A 15,520-nucleotide genomic window follows, 5' to 3' on the forward strand; every position below is an offset into this window, starting at 1 on the left:
AGATATTTGAAATATGCATTGTGCGCTCTGCACATTTGAAATGTGTTCCAAAACATACTCAAATACTCTTACAATTATTACACACAATCAAGTTTAAGAACCATTAATCCTATGAAACTCGGGCAAGCAACTTGGGCAGAATGATGAACATCAAGCAGAAACAAGCAGAACAAATCCAAGAGTTACTTGTCACAAATAGTTGTCACATCATATGTTGCCATCGAGATGGGCACCAAGGTGCAGAGGCACTTGCAGTTGGATGCAGTGCATTACTACCTTAATGTAGTTTAGGAAACTGTACAAAATGACAACCATTTCAAAGTGGTGACCAAGGGTTATGTACATGGGTAACTGACAGGAAACAAAAAAAAGATAAGGCCTTTTCCTTCCAGCTTCAGCATCACTTAGTATAAACCTAGTTCAGAGATGTAGTTGGCATTAGTTTACTATGGCTTTTTTCTGGTCGTAAAGGTTTATGTAACATGAAAACACTATCTGAGAACTAGAGAAGATGACCGTACAGAAATGAGGAACGAAACTTGAATCAGCACGGCTTTATAGTCAGCTAAGCATGGAAGGATGTCCAGTCTGCAGCATCCTCTTAAGCACATCGGCATGCCAACCAAAGGAAGAGTCTGATGAACTGTGGAACACGTTGAGAAAAGGTGTCACCTGGAGATCGAGATGTGTGTAGAATTTATTTCACATAATGTACTTGGTCAAGTGATGTAACATGAAATGCATAAACAATTAGGAGGCATCACTAACAATCTAGAATCCCTTTCTTTTCGTTCATGGTATGACAGTCACCTTGGGGTTGAGATCTCATATGGATATGATACGATCTCAGAATTCTGCAGAGGAGGAATGTGGTCTTTCTTCTCGTTAACAAATTTTATAATTTGAAACAAGACTTCACGTAATGATGACTCCAAGGCAGCACATCTCGAATTGCTTTCTTCAAATACATTTTCTGAGATCATAAGATATAACAGGTTTGATTACTTAACAATAAAATGAGCAGCCATAAAAATGAAAAATTAGCGAAAGAGTCTTCCTACCTCCAGTAACCACATGTGCTTTGGTATTATGAGATTTACCATGAGGTTTAGGGCTTATGATATGCAAATTAATATACCACTGCTCCCAATAAAAGCGCTCAATTTTGTTTCCAAACCATGTTGCATGCTTGTTTTTGACCTCGTAGAAAGATATGCATACCTGCACAGTGGTATCAGTAAAAAGTTCAAAATATTAACCAAAATGAAAAAAATACAAAAGCCAGGATGATCATTTATCTACCTCCTAAAAGAAATCCTAACTAGTAAGAAGCAAGACTTGAAGCTTTTACCGTCCACATTGCATATAACTAAGTGGAAATATACACACATACAGGTATATTGATATTCATATGATTGAGAATGGGTAGCAATTTTTAGCAGAGCAACAAGAATGATTTTTTCTAGGTAGTGTTGCAAATATAGCAACAGCTAGAAAATTGGAAAAATACAAAGAATATCTAACATGTTAAAAAGTTAAAATAATACTGAATAATGAATCAATTTTTGTTGTTCCTGATGTAATACATGTTGATGGAGCTAATCAGATATATAACACTCATGTTCCCCCAGATCACATAGTTCTGAATAGATTAACCTAACAGTTCATAGTTTACATAATTTTGTGCACCGCAAGAATCAACATGAAAAATGAATATGGCATCCTTGCTGCATTTGTAAACCACAATACAAGAGAACAAATTGTAGCCAGCTATAGAAAAGCATAAACCTGGCTTTTCCTGTTTGGGTGTTTCTCTACCCAACCAATGAACTGGTTGATCTTTTCATCAATTTTCTTTTCTAGTTCATGATCTTCACACTGAACCTGTAAGGGAGCTTCAGGACAATGAGGCTATAACACACATTAATTGCAAAATGAAAGGCTTTAGCAGAGATGAGATGCATGCTGATTCCAATAAACCAGAATTGATGGTCATTTGCTGGTCAAACACAAACATAAACTAACAGCAGTCTTTATATGGAAGTTACATACATATCAGCAACGACACATCCCCCATAAACAATATATTCAAAAGAATGTAATATTGCATACACAAAACCTTTGGATGGATTGTTTGATAAAGAGAAGGCTAAGACAACATAGGCTGTTAAACTATAAACAAATTGATATATGCTGGCTGTGATAATAGCTACTGAATTGCCATCAAAAGATCACCAAGGAGAACTCTAAGACAATAATTTACATTTAACAACATACTCTAGAATGTTTTTTCTTATCAGAACTTAAATGTTGTCGCAACATGTCTTCATAGGCCTTTCAACTTTATGCCAGATTGGGAAATCATTTTTCTCTCCCGGGTTTTTTGCTTACTATTTTTTGACAAAACCATGTTTTTTATATCCACCAGATGAGTCTCCAAATAGATCCTAATAATCAAATACATCTCATCCATGATCTACAAGATATACAATGATAAAGCTTTCTTTTACATTTTTTTTACTGTACAGTTCCAAGGCTCATTGACAACCCCAAGCTGGATAATCTGTTACAAGAACCACTTCTTAGTTACCTATTGTTACTTTTCCATAGAGTTGGAACTAAATGGTTGTTTATTTTGATTAGCACTTCATATGTTTTCCTTGTTGAGATACACATGACGAGATTCGTACGATAATATATCTATCAACACAAACACCTTAAACAAGGACCTAGATACATCACATATAGAATAAATTAGAAAGAGTTTCTTATAGAAAAATAATTTACTCATTTTTAGGACTACGAAAATCATATCTAGAATGCCCACATTATCATCAGTTAGGTCCCTTCCCACCAAAAACAGGTAAGCTATTCCATAAACCTAATCAACCTTTCTAACTAAAGTCAAGATTCACAAAAGAAGGAATATTTTAAAACACAATAAATTCTCTCTGACTTATATAGATATCTGATGCAATCAGAGTCCAAGCATGAGACATAACAGTCCTTAAAGGCAACCATGATCCAAGGATTCATGAATCAAGTGTGGTTGAGTACAATCATTATGTTAAAAACTATCACATCTATGGATAAAGAAAATACGGGATTTCTAAGAACTTCAGAGTCTAAAAAGAATGTGTCATATATTCTGGTTTCTACTTTCTTTTGTCTCACTCTCCAAACTGATATTCTGGATGAGCATTTCACCTTAAAACTGATTTAACTAATTCATTTTAAGGGATGAAAGGAGTAAATGTCAAATCTCATGATAAGGATCTGAGTTTGTAGAAGAGTTCAATATAATATGCAACAACAAATTAGATAAGGAAAACACATTTGCAAAATACATGTCATGTTTACATTCTAAGTAGTCATCGGATCAAAAGCTCGTCCATTTGGCATCTTGATCAAGCTTTAGATAAGCACCTAAGTTAGACTAAAGGACTCCTGGGCATAAAAGCTAAAGTATCATATGCAATTATGCCAATATAGTTGTCTGGTCATTTTCATTATCAAGAAATCTCATTGAGGAACATGGTTACCAAGAGCTTGACACTGCATACTATTTGGGGTAAATGATAGATGCAAGGGGATATAAGAAAAATGGGCTATGGCAAGAAGATTACAATCATATTTATCAATGATCAAAATTTCTCACTTATGGAAAACTTAAAAGATGGAGAAGAAAGTTTAGAATAGGCAAATAAAATGCTCAAATATGTAATTAACTAAGATCTGAAAATATTCATATTAAAGAAAAGACAGCTGGTGAAGAATAAAACAGAGAGGGAGAAGTAAGATGGATTTGTAATATCAAATGTATCTCATGCCAATGTCAATTTTCAGACAGGTCTCCAGATTCATCTACAACCTTTAATCCCTTCAACATAATAACTCATAAAGCATCATACAAAATAACCACCCAGACACAATTACAAATGTATCTGAAGAAAATGGCAGTCTCAACTCTCAAGTAACCATAATGTAGAACCTTAAGCTTCTTTACAATCAAGATATAGACAAGCAAAAACAAGACAGGACCAAGAAATGTATAACTTGTACCATCAAAATCTATCACAATTTGTTTTCAATCTCATTTTATCAACCTATAATAGCCCATCTCCATAACCACATCTTGTGGCAGAATCATCCAATATAGATTTAGGAACACAGAAATGATGATCTCCTTGTTCTTAATGAATAACTGCATGACATACATAACGATTTGCCAAAAGTTTTCAAAATATGAAAAATTAACAATAGTAAGTAGGAATCCAGTAGATGCTAACATATTTCACATCAGATGCCCACTGTATTTCAGAAGATATTTGAAATTTACTAACAAAAATATTATATCCATAAATGAGGAGTCCTATATATCATCCTCGACAATTAGCAAAGATCTTCCAGTATAGTGACTCTAATTGCTAGACTCCAGAGCTTTATTGGCTTCTGAAAAAACTTACATAGGTGATATCGAACAGTTCACATTCAACATCCTTGGGCCGAACAAGTCCTAATGCTCTATGGAAGAGAATGGTGTGCAATATGCCTGCAAAAAGAACTAATAAATATATGAAAAGATCTGCAAGAATAGATAATCAGCATATGCCAAACAGATATTATGACCACATGCTCTAGCTTACTAAGCAGCAGTGTTTGCAATCTCGTGTATCAGTAGTATTTCAAAACACAAAAAAAGAAGTGCATAAGCATAATTAGAGGCCGAAAATTTATACACCACCATGGTTGCAAGGAAAATGGGGAAATTTTTTCCATAACCAAATTCTTAAAATAAAAATATACATAGAAAAACGTTTTATCTTTCCTATTTTCTTCTATATGGGTTGAAAAGATAGCAAAATGTTGATTTTCATCTTGGAAAAGCCGCTTAAAAAATGCAAAGGTGGGAAAACTTTTGCCTCTATTTTCCTTAGAAAATTCAGAAAACTAAAAGCTATTTTTTTTTTTAAGAAACCTAGAGAGCAACTTTAACATTCTCAACTACAGGAGAAGAGATTCTCTGGATGTCAAATGCTTATCCAGATTTTAAGAAGCCAAACACATTTAGGTAGAATCACAATGTAAACCCATTTCTCTATTGACAGAAAGGAAGTAGATGGGAAGGGGAAGGAGGTGGGGGTTGTGTGCAAAGATGTCACTCAAGGGGCAACAATATCCTGACAACTCTAATCTAAATTCGCATACATCATCTTGCAGATGAAACAGTAAGCCCTTTTCTGAAATATCTAAACAAACTTCAAATATTTTCATCCAATTTCTTCTTATTTGATACTAGCCCAAAATTTTCCAAAATGCAATGATATGTTCCTTGATCATTTCCAATAACAGTAGGCACCTGTCTTAATATCTGCCGCAATAAGTCACTAGCCATTTAAATATGACGTTAACCAGTTGCTTAGCATCAACCTCCTGATCAATTATTGGACTAGTAAGTTTATATAAAAGGTCTTATTCAATTTGAGATGTATTTGGCAATCATTTAATACTCACACAACTCGCCACTCTAACCATCCAACTCCTATTCTGATACTTATTTGAGCTCAATTCCTTCTCAACAAAAGATTATATATTAAAAGAGAATATATCCCTTAAAGAGCTTTTAAATTTATGGACCACATAATTCAATTATACATCTACTTTTCTTTTGCTTATATAGTTATATTATACTCCGAGAATTAAATCTAAATTCTGCTCATTCTCAAACCTATAGTTTGCTTACATAAATCTAATTAAGACTTTATCCTAGTTATGCCTTCATTAGTCAAAATAATTTCATCAAAAAATTGCACACTTCTTGGAATTCTGACATCAACATCAATATGACTAGTAATTATATTTATTATGAATGCATACCAGGTAAGCACGTGATGCAGTTTATATGGTAACAGGAACTCAAATGTATCAGCATTATAACCTGCTAATAACAATTTGAATCTTATTAACTAAAGATTACTTAAATACCTTAAATTTTATGGATAACAGAAGGATTAGATAAACTACAATACAATATTTTGTATATCCACTATTCTCCAATTTCATATGATATCATTATTAGATCTAATGATTAGTATTAACCATTAGATCTAATGACATTGACAAAAGTGGTTATCCCCCCCTCCCTTCACCAAACATACGCACACACACAAAAAAGAAACACTAGTAGCATTTTTGGTTGCATCATGTGTGGTGATTCCATGTTCAGTTTGACCCAGGTTGACACTTTTGAAGTATTATAGGTGGCTAAATCTCCAACAATACTGCCTTTTGTTTTATAAACCAAAGTGAACACCAGAAAATTAGGAGGATCATAACCAGATGATCCCAATGTCAAGAAAACAAATCTGTGGAAGGGTTAATAGAACACATTATCATTCCTTCTTAAACAAGCAAGTGCAGTAGCCTGATCCTATGGAATGTTTTCAATGTTTCAAGGAAAGTGTAACACTAGTAGAAACTCGTACTGGACAACTGGCGTTATTGCTTCTTCGCCAGAAAACAGAAGAGAAGAACCAAAAAGTTATTTGCAAAAGAAACCTGCTTGGTTAAATGTTTGCATATACTCCTAACCAAGAAGAAAGGAAGTTGTGAAGTTAGACCAATTTATCATTCATATGGAAAATTATGAATGCCTTGTACATGGCACAGAAGCATGCCAATAAGAGCCAGAATTGCACGAGATGTGGCATGTGTGACTCGTAACGTGCAACAGGATGCACGTGTCCCACCTCTGCATATGCGAGCATGGGAAAATAAGGCATCAGCACGGGCAACCAATGCGGCAATACGTTAATTTCCTGGACTCAGCAAGACACTAGTTACAAGAAAGAAAACAGGGAAATGTAATCAGAAAGGAATGCTGCATAGAACACGATAGTTAAGCACATTCCACCAATTAACATGAGCAGGAGTTGAACTTACAGCGCAGCACCTCTCTAATCTCTGGCGGCTCCACCACCTGATATTAATGATCGAAAAAAAAAGTTAAAAAGAAATCTAATTTCATTAAGAAAACATAAGTTTACTTGAAGAAATAGCCCTAAGCACCCGTAGACAAGAAGTTCAATGGAAATCACAAGGGAGGTCAAATCACACGAAGAAGATTCAAGGAACCATGATCAGTATATGCAGACTGATCCGAACTACTCGATTATGAGACTACGAGATAAGGGAGATCATATTGGATTCGAATTAGGGTAAAGAAAGAGGGTATCACCAGTTCTTTGAGTTGGCAAGTTTCGCAGTTCATGGGGGCCGCTTCTTCGCTTCGCACCGGACACAAAAGGATCGAGATCGTGATCAAAGAACAGGAAAAGGATCACGAATATGGGATTTCGGTGCTCGCCCACCTGGCAATTCTAGGGTTTCAGAATAGGCGAACGAAAGGGGTAAAGCGAAGGCGAGGACGATGCGATGGAGAGAGAGAGAGAGTATACCGTACGAGAGAAGGTGAAGTTGTTATTTTTAGCAGCAGCAGCGGAGCCTGATAACCAGCTTAGCGGACCCAAATCCGACCCGATAACGTGGTAAAGAGTCCTTTCGTTCGACCTGTTAAATAAGTGTACATCTTGTATACTGGTGTCCCATACAAATCCAATATTATATCGGATTCGGATGAACTGTTGAACTTTGTGTTCTCTTATCGGATTTTGTTTTGCGGATCCTACCAAAAGTAATCGAATAACAACAACCGTTCCGTTCGTTGGAGAAGTATACATTCCTTCGAGTATTTGAAATAAATTTTATAAAATAAAAGACATTATCCCATGACAGTTTAGTATTTCATTATTTATTATATGATCATGGAATCCTCCGTATCCAAATAATATGATAAGGGAATAATGTTCGACACCCACCGAAAGCTAATATGTGGCTAATTCTACTAATGCGGCTAGAGTCTCTTCTACCTCAGTTGACATATGCGATCAAGATTGGGGTTTGTTAAGTTAAATCTAATTGGCTGAGTTGGACATTGACTCTAAACCAATTAATACTTTATTTTATGTTTGTCTATTGTCAATGATCGAACCTACAAGATATTTAATCATGCAAAACTTTATTGAAAACATGCATGATAAAACTCTTTATTTATCTGGAAGTGCCGATTTTCAGATTATTTTTATACTCGTAGACATCTCGGAAATAATTTTACATATTTTTCCAACTTAGATACAATTATACTGCATCAAATCTAACTTAGATATGACAAACAATAGATAACATTTACGAAAACATTATGAATATGAAATCGAGATATCGACTATATGATATTAAATTGAAGGTATTAGCTATATCATTATTTTCATATCAAGATTAATAGGTAATTTTGGATTCTTAGAAAATAAAAAAAAAAATTTCTTGCATACGAAAGAAATTCTATAAATTATGATTTAGGTATCATATAAATATCACATGTTTCTTTATATTTTAATGGAGAGATGATGTGGAAAAATACTTGCAGACCTCTTAGAGTTTTTCTTCTACTGAATTTAGATAAAATAATATAAAAGATAAAAAATTCTATATTTATGTGAGAGTATGCATATGAAAACATATATATTTAAATTAGAAAAAAAAAATATAATTTTATATGGTATGATAAATAATTTTGTTATCTCCTTAGACATCGACAATACATGTCAAACTCTGCTAGCATTGTTTCATTTGTGATCAGAGGTGTGATAGTTGGAAGTGGATGAATAATGTTGTTAGCTACATCCATTCCCATGTTCACCGATGATCTCTACTTGATGGTTACAATAATAATAATAATAATAATAATAATAATAATAATAATAATAATAATAATAAGAATAATAATAATAATAATAATAATAATAATAATAATAATAAAATAAAAAAATAAAAATAAAAATAAAATTATTATAATTATTTTCTCATGATGATAAAATATATAATAGCACTTTTAAGTATTATTTGGGACTAATACTTTCTTTATTTTTTTTACATGATTTTATTTCAATAATTATGAAATATCTTCTATATGTTATTTGTTATTGGCCAATGGCTCAAGTTTAGAGTCCAATTAGAACAAGATTGCCTCCTCAGCGTACCCCTCAGCCTCCCACCCGTCTTGAGCTTGTCCTTTGGATGCCTCCATAGGTCGGGGTAAGGATCCTCTCCAATGGTCCTTCTAAAATGCAATATTTGGTTCCCACAGCAATGGTCGTCAATTGACGACCACGCCATCTGACCGCGTGGGGTCCAACAACGACTATAAGCATAAGCCGTTGGATCCTGTGTGACCGTTCGGCCATTTCATAGGATCCTTACATAATTAAAAAGAGTCGCTTTAACTCCCGTTTTCAAGTTGACCCATCGAAAGAAACAATTTGGCAGATCAGCCCTTGTTTTCCACATCACCCGCAAGAGATCCAATCGCAACATTCTTTTGTAAAAATCCTTAACCTTTCATATTTGCATAAGAACCTCTTAAGCCGAACCAGAAAGTTACGTATTTGACATAGTAAAAGATGTGAAATTGCATCCTTACTGCTGAAGCAAAGTCACAACCAATGCATTCTAATTTAACATTTTAAGGGCTTATTGACAAAATATGTTTAAAGAATGCTAAATTTGTAGGATTTTCTTTAATTTCTTTGTTCTTCTCAACAACGTCTTCAAATGCATTGTTTTAAATACAAGAATCTATCAAATAAAACAACTAAAGGGTATATGTGCAAAATAAAGAATGCTGAGATTTTGTTGTTGGGTAAAAACACGAATAAACTTTAAATTAGGTACCTCATTGTAAGAAGCCCAAAGATAAATGGATTATGAAGTGGGAGAGAATGGAAACCCTACGAGGTCGAGGAGGAGGAGGACGAGGAGGATATGCCGATGGATACAGCGGCGCTATCGCGGATCGGGCTGGCGGGGCTGGCGGTGATGGGCCAGAATCTGGCCCTCAACGTCGCCGAGAAGGGCTTCCCCATCTCCGTCTACAACCGCACAGCCTCAAAGGTCGACGAGACCGTCTCCCGCGCTGCCACTGAGGGCGGCCTCCCCCTCTCCGGACACCGCTCCCCGCAGGACTTCGTCCTTTCCCTCCGCCGCCCCCGCGCCGTCGTCATCCTCGTCAAGGCCGGCGCCCCCGTGGACCAGACCATCGCCGCTCTCTCCCACTTCATGGAACCCGGCGACGCCATCATCGACGGTGGTAACGAGTGGTACGAGAACACCGAGCGCCGCATCCGCGAGGCCGCCGCCCGGGGCATCCTCTACCTGGGCATGGGCGTCTCTGGCGGCGAGGATGGCGCCCGCCATGGGCCTTCCCTCATGCCCGGCGGCTCCCTCCAAGCCTACCGCAACGTGGAGGACATCCTCACCCGCGTCGCTGCCCAGGTCGATGATGGCCCCTGCGTCACCTTCGTTGGCGAGGGCGGCGCTGGCAACTTCGTCAAGATGGTCCACAACGGCATCGAGTACGGTGACATGCAGCTCATCGCCGAGGCATATGATGTGCTCAGGGTTGTCGGTGGGCTGTCGAATTCCGAGCTCGCCCAAACGTTTGGCGAATGGAACCGCGGCGAGCTCGAGAGCTTCCTCATCGAGATCACTGCTGACATCTTTGGAGTCCACGACGAGCATGGTGGTGGAGAGCTCGTCGACAAGATTCTAGACAAGACCGGGATGAAGGGGACGGGTAAGTGGACGGTACAGCAGGCAGCTGAGCTCTCGGTTGCTGCGCCAACCATCGCTGCCTCGCTGGACTGTCGATACCTTAGCGGGCTTAAGGAGGAGAGAGAGGCTGCCTCCAAGGCTCTCGAACAAGCAGGCATCGGCAGAGGCGATTTTTCTGTAGGCCGATCTATCGACAAGAGACGCCTGATTGATGATGTCCGGCAGGCACTCTATGCCTCTAAGATCTGTAGTTATGCCCAAGGGATGAACTTGCTCGGAGCTAAGAGTGCAGAGAAGGGATGGAACCTGAATCTTGGGGAGCTCGCAAGGATTTGGAAGGGAGGGTGCATCATAAGGGCAAGGTTCTTGGACAGGATCAAGAAGGCTTATGAGCGTAACCTAGGGCTTGCAAACCTGATTGTGGACCCAGAGTTTGCAAGGGAGATGGTGCAGAGGCAGGCGGCATGGAGGAGGGTTGTGGGACTTGCTATTGAAGCTGGAATCAGCACGCCAGGTATGTGTGCCAGCCTTGCGTACTTTGACACCTATCGCCGAGCAAGGCTGCCGGCGAACCTGGTGCAGGCTCAAAGGGACTACTTTGGGGCACACACCTATGAGCGAGTCGACCGCCCCGGATCATTCCACACAGAGTGGTCCAAGATTGCGAGGCAGAGCAAGATTGGTGCAGGGATCCTTAACTGAGGTGATCTGGTTTTATCTGTTGGCATCAGTAAGCTGATAAAAGAAATATTCTCTGGATGATGTTGTGTTATTGCACATTCTAGGTAGAACTTTGTTGTTAATAAAAGGTGCATCTGCAGAGATCTGCCTGCAAAGAAGAAATGCTGGTGATGTTAGGTGTATCCAATGGTGTGGGCTCTGATTGAATGTTGTTTGCCATTTTTTTTTCTCATGGTATTGTACTTGCAATTTGATTCTGTTTTGTGCTTCCTTTTCATATGCATGTTGGCTTTTGTTTCAGCATTATGTTAATTTGCTTCTGGTTGCCCTAAAAGAGTAGAGAGCTATGCAATTGTATTTTGACAAGATATGCTGATCATTTAGTTACATTAGAACCTCATCTTTAGAATATTGTTTGGTTTATGTTGGTAAAACTTATGTTTGATTCTGTCCAGCTACATTATTTTTTAAAGTTCCCATGTATTTTGTTTTACAATCATCTAGATAATAGGTTATTGCAAGTTTGCATCTGTGTCTTATAGGTGGCACATGCTGTTGACCCTGCTTATAGCAATTTTAGGATATTGGCTTTCTTCTTGTAATTGCTTGAATGGGTGGAAAGTAAGTTTGTTACTCTTTACTCATTCTTCTCTAAATTAAGAATGGATGTATTAGTTGAGATTATGGTGATTGAAATATGATCTTCAACTTAGGTGACATTTGATTTCTCTAGACAGAGGTTGGGTATGGTTAAGGTAGTTGAGGATTCATAGATTTAACCATAGTAGTTTTACAAAAGGCGGACTTCATTAACACAGTATCCAGAAAAGGGGTGTAACAATGCCTTCGTGGTTTGTCTCATGGCAAGAATGGTACCCATCGACTGTTGGCATAATGTTTGAATAATATGTACTGTCTGACATGGTTGTCATGCATGAAATGTGCAACCCATGATTCATCATACTAAGCAGATTACAAGTAGCTGATATTGAGACTCAAGCAAGAAGAACAAAGCATATTTATGATATTTGAATTCCTGCAATCCAGTATTGTTGTGGGTCTTTTTTCTCAGCAATATTGTATAAAATGATTTCTATTGTAGGTTGAGAATCAAGCTTTGTTTTGTTACTTGGGTAACAATTTGTTTGATAACATACTATCAAATTTCATTAAGCTTTAGTATACTTTTTATGCATTGATGCAGTCTGCATGTTGTACTTGTTAGCTGCAAATAACTTGTTTTTGGTAACCAATGATAACTTCACTTGCCATACCCATAGTTATAAATATGACGCTTTAGTCCAAATCTACAAGGTTAGCCCTCTTTTGCTGTTGGACCATGTACTTTTTCCCGACAAAGTGATTCACCATTATCATGTGTGTGATACCAACAATGACACAGTTGGCATCCCATCATTTGAATGACAGGTGGTTGTTTTTCTCTATCCATTGTTTGACTTCGATCTTTCTTCCTTATCGTGCAGTAGAAGTGAGTGCTTACTAATTTATAGAACTCGGAACACAAGGTTATTGGTTCTTGATGTTTTGCTTTGTCCTATGGCAAATTGCTCACTTGATGTTGATATAATAGTTCTCTTATTGTAAATTATTGTACCTATCTGTTCTTTCTTTCATTGATTTCCTTAAAAGATGAGGATCAGTCATTAAGTTTTTGGCCTTCATCGTCCAGTGGTGGATATTGAAGCTGCTCATCAATTGAATGGTTTGATTAGGAATTGCAATATTTTCTGTTCTGGACTGAAAATGTTCAGCACCTGATTTCTTGATTCGGCGTGGAATGTCATTTAAATTCCATGTCCATCTGTAAACAGGTATTCTAACTTTATAGGGGTGGATATTTATGATGGTCAAGCTTCAGTATTGTGCATGATTCCCTGTTGGGACAAAGACATACAGCATTTATTTATGTAAGTGTTTTCCTGATATTTCCTTTGATCTATTTCCTCTTTTATTCTATTGCTTACTCTATTGCTAGCATGAAACTGTCTCACTTTACATTTCAGAACCATACACCGTAGCCTTTTAAGGCACATTTCTTTGTCATAACAATAACTTTTTCTTTGAAGTTCGTGATTTGCAGGAACAACAAGCACTTCAGAATCGAATTAGTATCATTAGATTGAGCGATTGTACCATCCAAAGTATTAAGTGGTGATATCATCAAGTATTGGTAATTGTATTATCAATATCATGAAAATCCGGGATGAAATATTTTTTTATTTTAATTTAGAAACCTTTGGGGTCTAAAAATATCTCATTCCTTTCTAAATGAAAGGACAGCAGTACTGAGATATAAAAGTATTGTAAAAGTGTTAAGGGTCATTCTTTTTTTTTTTTAGTTCTTTAATTATTAAAGAAGATGTGTGAGGCTTGTAAGGATTGTCTTATAAACTCGTGAAAAGAAGAAGGTGGTTGGTCTTTGTCTATTGAAGGAAGATCATTAGTGGACGTCGGTGATCTCGATGGAGAAGGAATCAGAAGTGGATATAGGTCAAAATGATCGAACCACTATAAATCCGATGTGTTCTTTCCTTACTATTTTCTTTCATTGTTTAGCTGCACTATATAATTTACATTTACTCTAAGTCATTACTTTCATTACTTTTCGATATAGGTTTTGTCGAAACTATTTTATCGAACAAAAATTTTCAAATTAACGTAATTTTTATCGTCGCACTAATTCAACCCCCCTCCCTCCCTCTCCTTTTTAAGTGCTAGATTGATCTTAATAATTGGTTTCAGAGTAAGGTTACTCTCGATTTGATTTAAAGCCTAAGAGAGATGGTTTTTATCGACAATCATAGGATCATTCTATTATACGTCCTCTCATGTTCAATGGAATAGATTATACTTATTTGAAAACTAGAATGAGGATTTTCTTAATTTTTATGGATTTTGAGTTATGAAATATTGTTGAAAACGAATTCTTAATCTTTATGGATTTTGAGTTATGAAATATTGTTGAAAACGAATTTCAAAAGTTTTTTTTTTCTAATGAATGATTGGAATGATTTTAGAGAAGAAAATTTTCTCTTTGAATGCCAAAGCTATGAATGCTTTATTTTGTACATTAGATAAAACTGAATTCAATCGAATTTCTATTTACGAAACGACTTATGACATATGGCATACACTTTGAAATCATACGAGTAGAGTTAAGGAATCAAAAATCAATATTTTAGTTCTTAGTTATGAATTGTTTTGCGCGAAACCAAACGAGACCATTGGAGATATGCACACTTGGTTTACGGATATCGTCAATGGTCTAAAAGCATTTGGTAAATATTTTTCTAACTTTGAACTTATTAACAAGATATTAAAATATCTTTCAAAGAGTTGAGTTGAGATCCTAAAGTAATTGTAATTCAAGAAGCCAAGGACTTGAATAACTTTTCACTCGAAGAATTTATTGGATCTTTGATGACCTTCAAAAGAACTTGAATAATCGTAATGTTTTTCGAATTTTGAGCTTATGAACAAGATATTAAGATCCCTTCCAAAAAATTACGATCCGAAAATAACGACAATATAAGAAGTTAAAGATCTAAACAACTTTGGTCTTGAAGAACTTATTGGGTCATTAATGACCTATGAAATAACGTGCAAGGTACATAATGAACTGAATGAACTTGAGAACAACCTTTGGGTCATTAATGACCTATGAAATGACGTGCAAAGTACATAATGAACTGAATGAACTTGAGAACAATCTTCTAAAGAAAATGAAGGATTTGATACTTGAATTCAAGAAGACCACTTGAGCGAAAGAGTGATGATAATATAAAACTCCTCACAAGTAAATTTATAAAATTTATAAAACATGAAACTAAGAATAAAAGTGAACTTAAAAAAAAAGTTGCCAAAGAATAAGAAAGCATTCAAGGTGACTTGGGACGAAACGAGTGCATCCGAAGACGAAGAGCAAACCAATGAAGATGAAGTGGTAAACTTTACTTTGGTGACTCACGATAATAAGGTAAACAACTCAAACGAAACTCTTTTATTTTATTTTGAAATTACTTGATGCATTTATCATGAGTCATTTTTAAATTAAAAAATATATATAAATTGTTAAAAAATAAAAAAATAAGGTCATGCCTATATAGTAATTTTGAAAAAGATCATGATAATTACATGTTTTATGATAATACAA

The 15,520-nt window shown here is 36.2% G+C and overlaps 2 protein-coding genes across 4 annotated transcripts; one reads left to right on the plus strand and one right to left on the minus strand.

The window, feature by feature from the left end:
• Positions 1-159: 159 nt before the first annotated feature.
• LOC103978424 (autophagy-related protein 101) lies at positions 160-7,452 on the minus strand. 3 transcript variants are annotated; one of them, XM_009394216.2, is made up of 8 exons: positions 7,238-7,452; positions 6,943-6,979; positions 4,467-4,552; positions 1,789-1,884; positions 1,062-1,221; positions 811-973; positions 522-643; positions 160-415 (listed from the first exon to the last, which is right to left on the minus strand). In XM_009394216.2, exons 1-7 carry the CDS (start codon positions 7,268-7,270, stop codon positions 562-564), a joined length of 657 nt encoding a protein of 218 aa, XP_009392491.2. In that variant the 5' UTR covers positions 7,271-7,452; the 3' UTR covers positions 160-415; positions 522-561. The 3 variants fall into 3 exon arrangements, with proteins under 3 accessions (XP_009392491.2, XP_018678311.2, XP_009392492.2); XM_018822766.2 differs by lacking the exon at positions 1,789-1,884 and having other exon boundaries at positions 239-415; positions 7,238-7,420; XM_009394217.3 differs by lacking the exon at positions 160-415 and having other exon boundaries at positions 532-672.
• Positions 7,453-9,836: 2,384 nt separating this feature from the next.
• Positions 9,837-11,603, plus strand: LOC135607736 (6-phosphogluconate dehydrogenase, decarboxylating 3, chloroplastic-like). The gene has a single exon (XM_065099772.1). The coding sequence runs from the start codon at positions 9,877-9,879 to the stop codon at positions 11,365-11,367; it is 1,491 nt and encodes a 496-aa protein (XP_064955844.1). The 5' UTR covers positions 9,837-9,876; the 3' UTR covers positions 11,368-11,603.
• The last annotated feature ends 3,917 nt before the right edge of the window (positions 11,604-15,520 follow it).

This window comes from Musa acuminata, chromosome BXJ2-3 (assembly GCF_036884655.1).
Source record: "Musa acuminata AAA Group cultivar baxijiao chromosome BXJ2-3, Cavendish_Baxijiao_AAA, whole genome shotgun sequence".
In the NCBI taxonomy this organism is placed as follows: Eukaryota; Viridiplantae; Streptophyta; class Magnoliopsida; order Zingiberales; family Musaceae; genus Musa; species Musa acuminata.

Excerpts from the sequence above, each read along its gene's own strand:
- LOC135607736 (XM_065099772.1), top strand. The coding sequence starts at position 9,877 with ATGCCGATGGATACAGCGGCGCTATCGCGGATCGGGCTGGCGGGGCTG.
- LOC103978424 (XM_009394216.2), bottom strand. The coding sequence starts at position 7,270 with ATGAACTGCGAAACTTGCCAACTCAAAGAACTG. Across the intron at positions 4,553-6,942 it reads GATTAGAGAGGTGCTGCGCT|GCATATTGCACACCATTCTC; the intron begins GTAAGTTCAACT and ends TTCTTTTTGCAG. Across the intron at positions 644-810 it reads TATGAGATCTCAACCCCAAG|TTCATCAGACTCTTCCTTTG; the intron begins GTGACTGTCATA and ends CGTGTTCCACAG.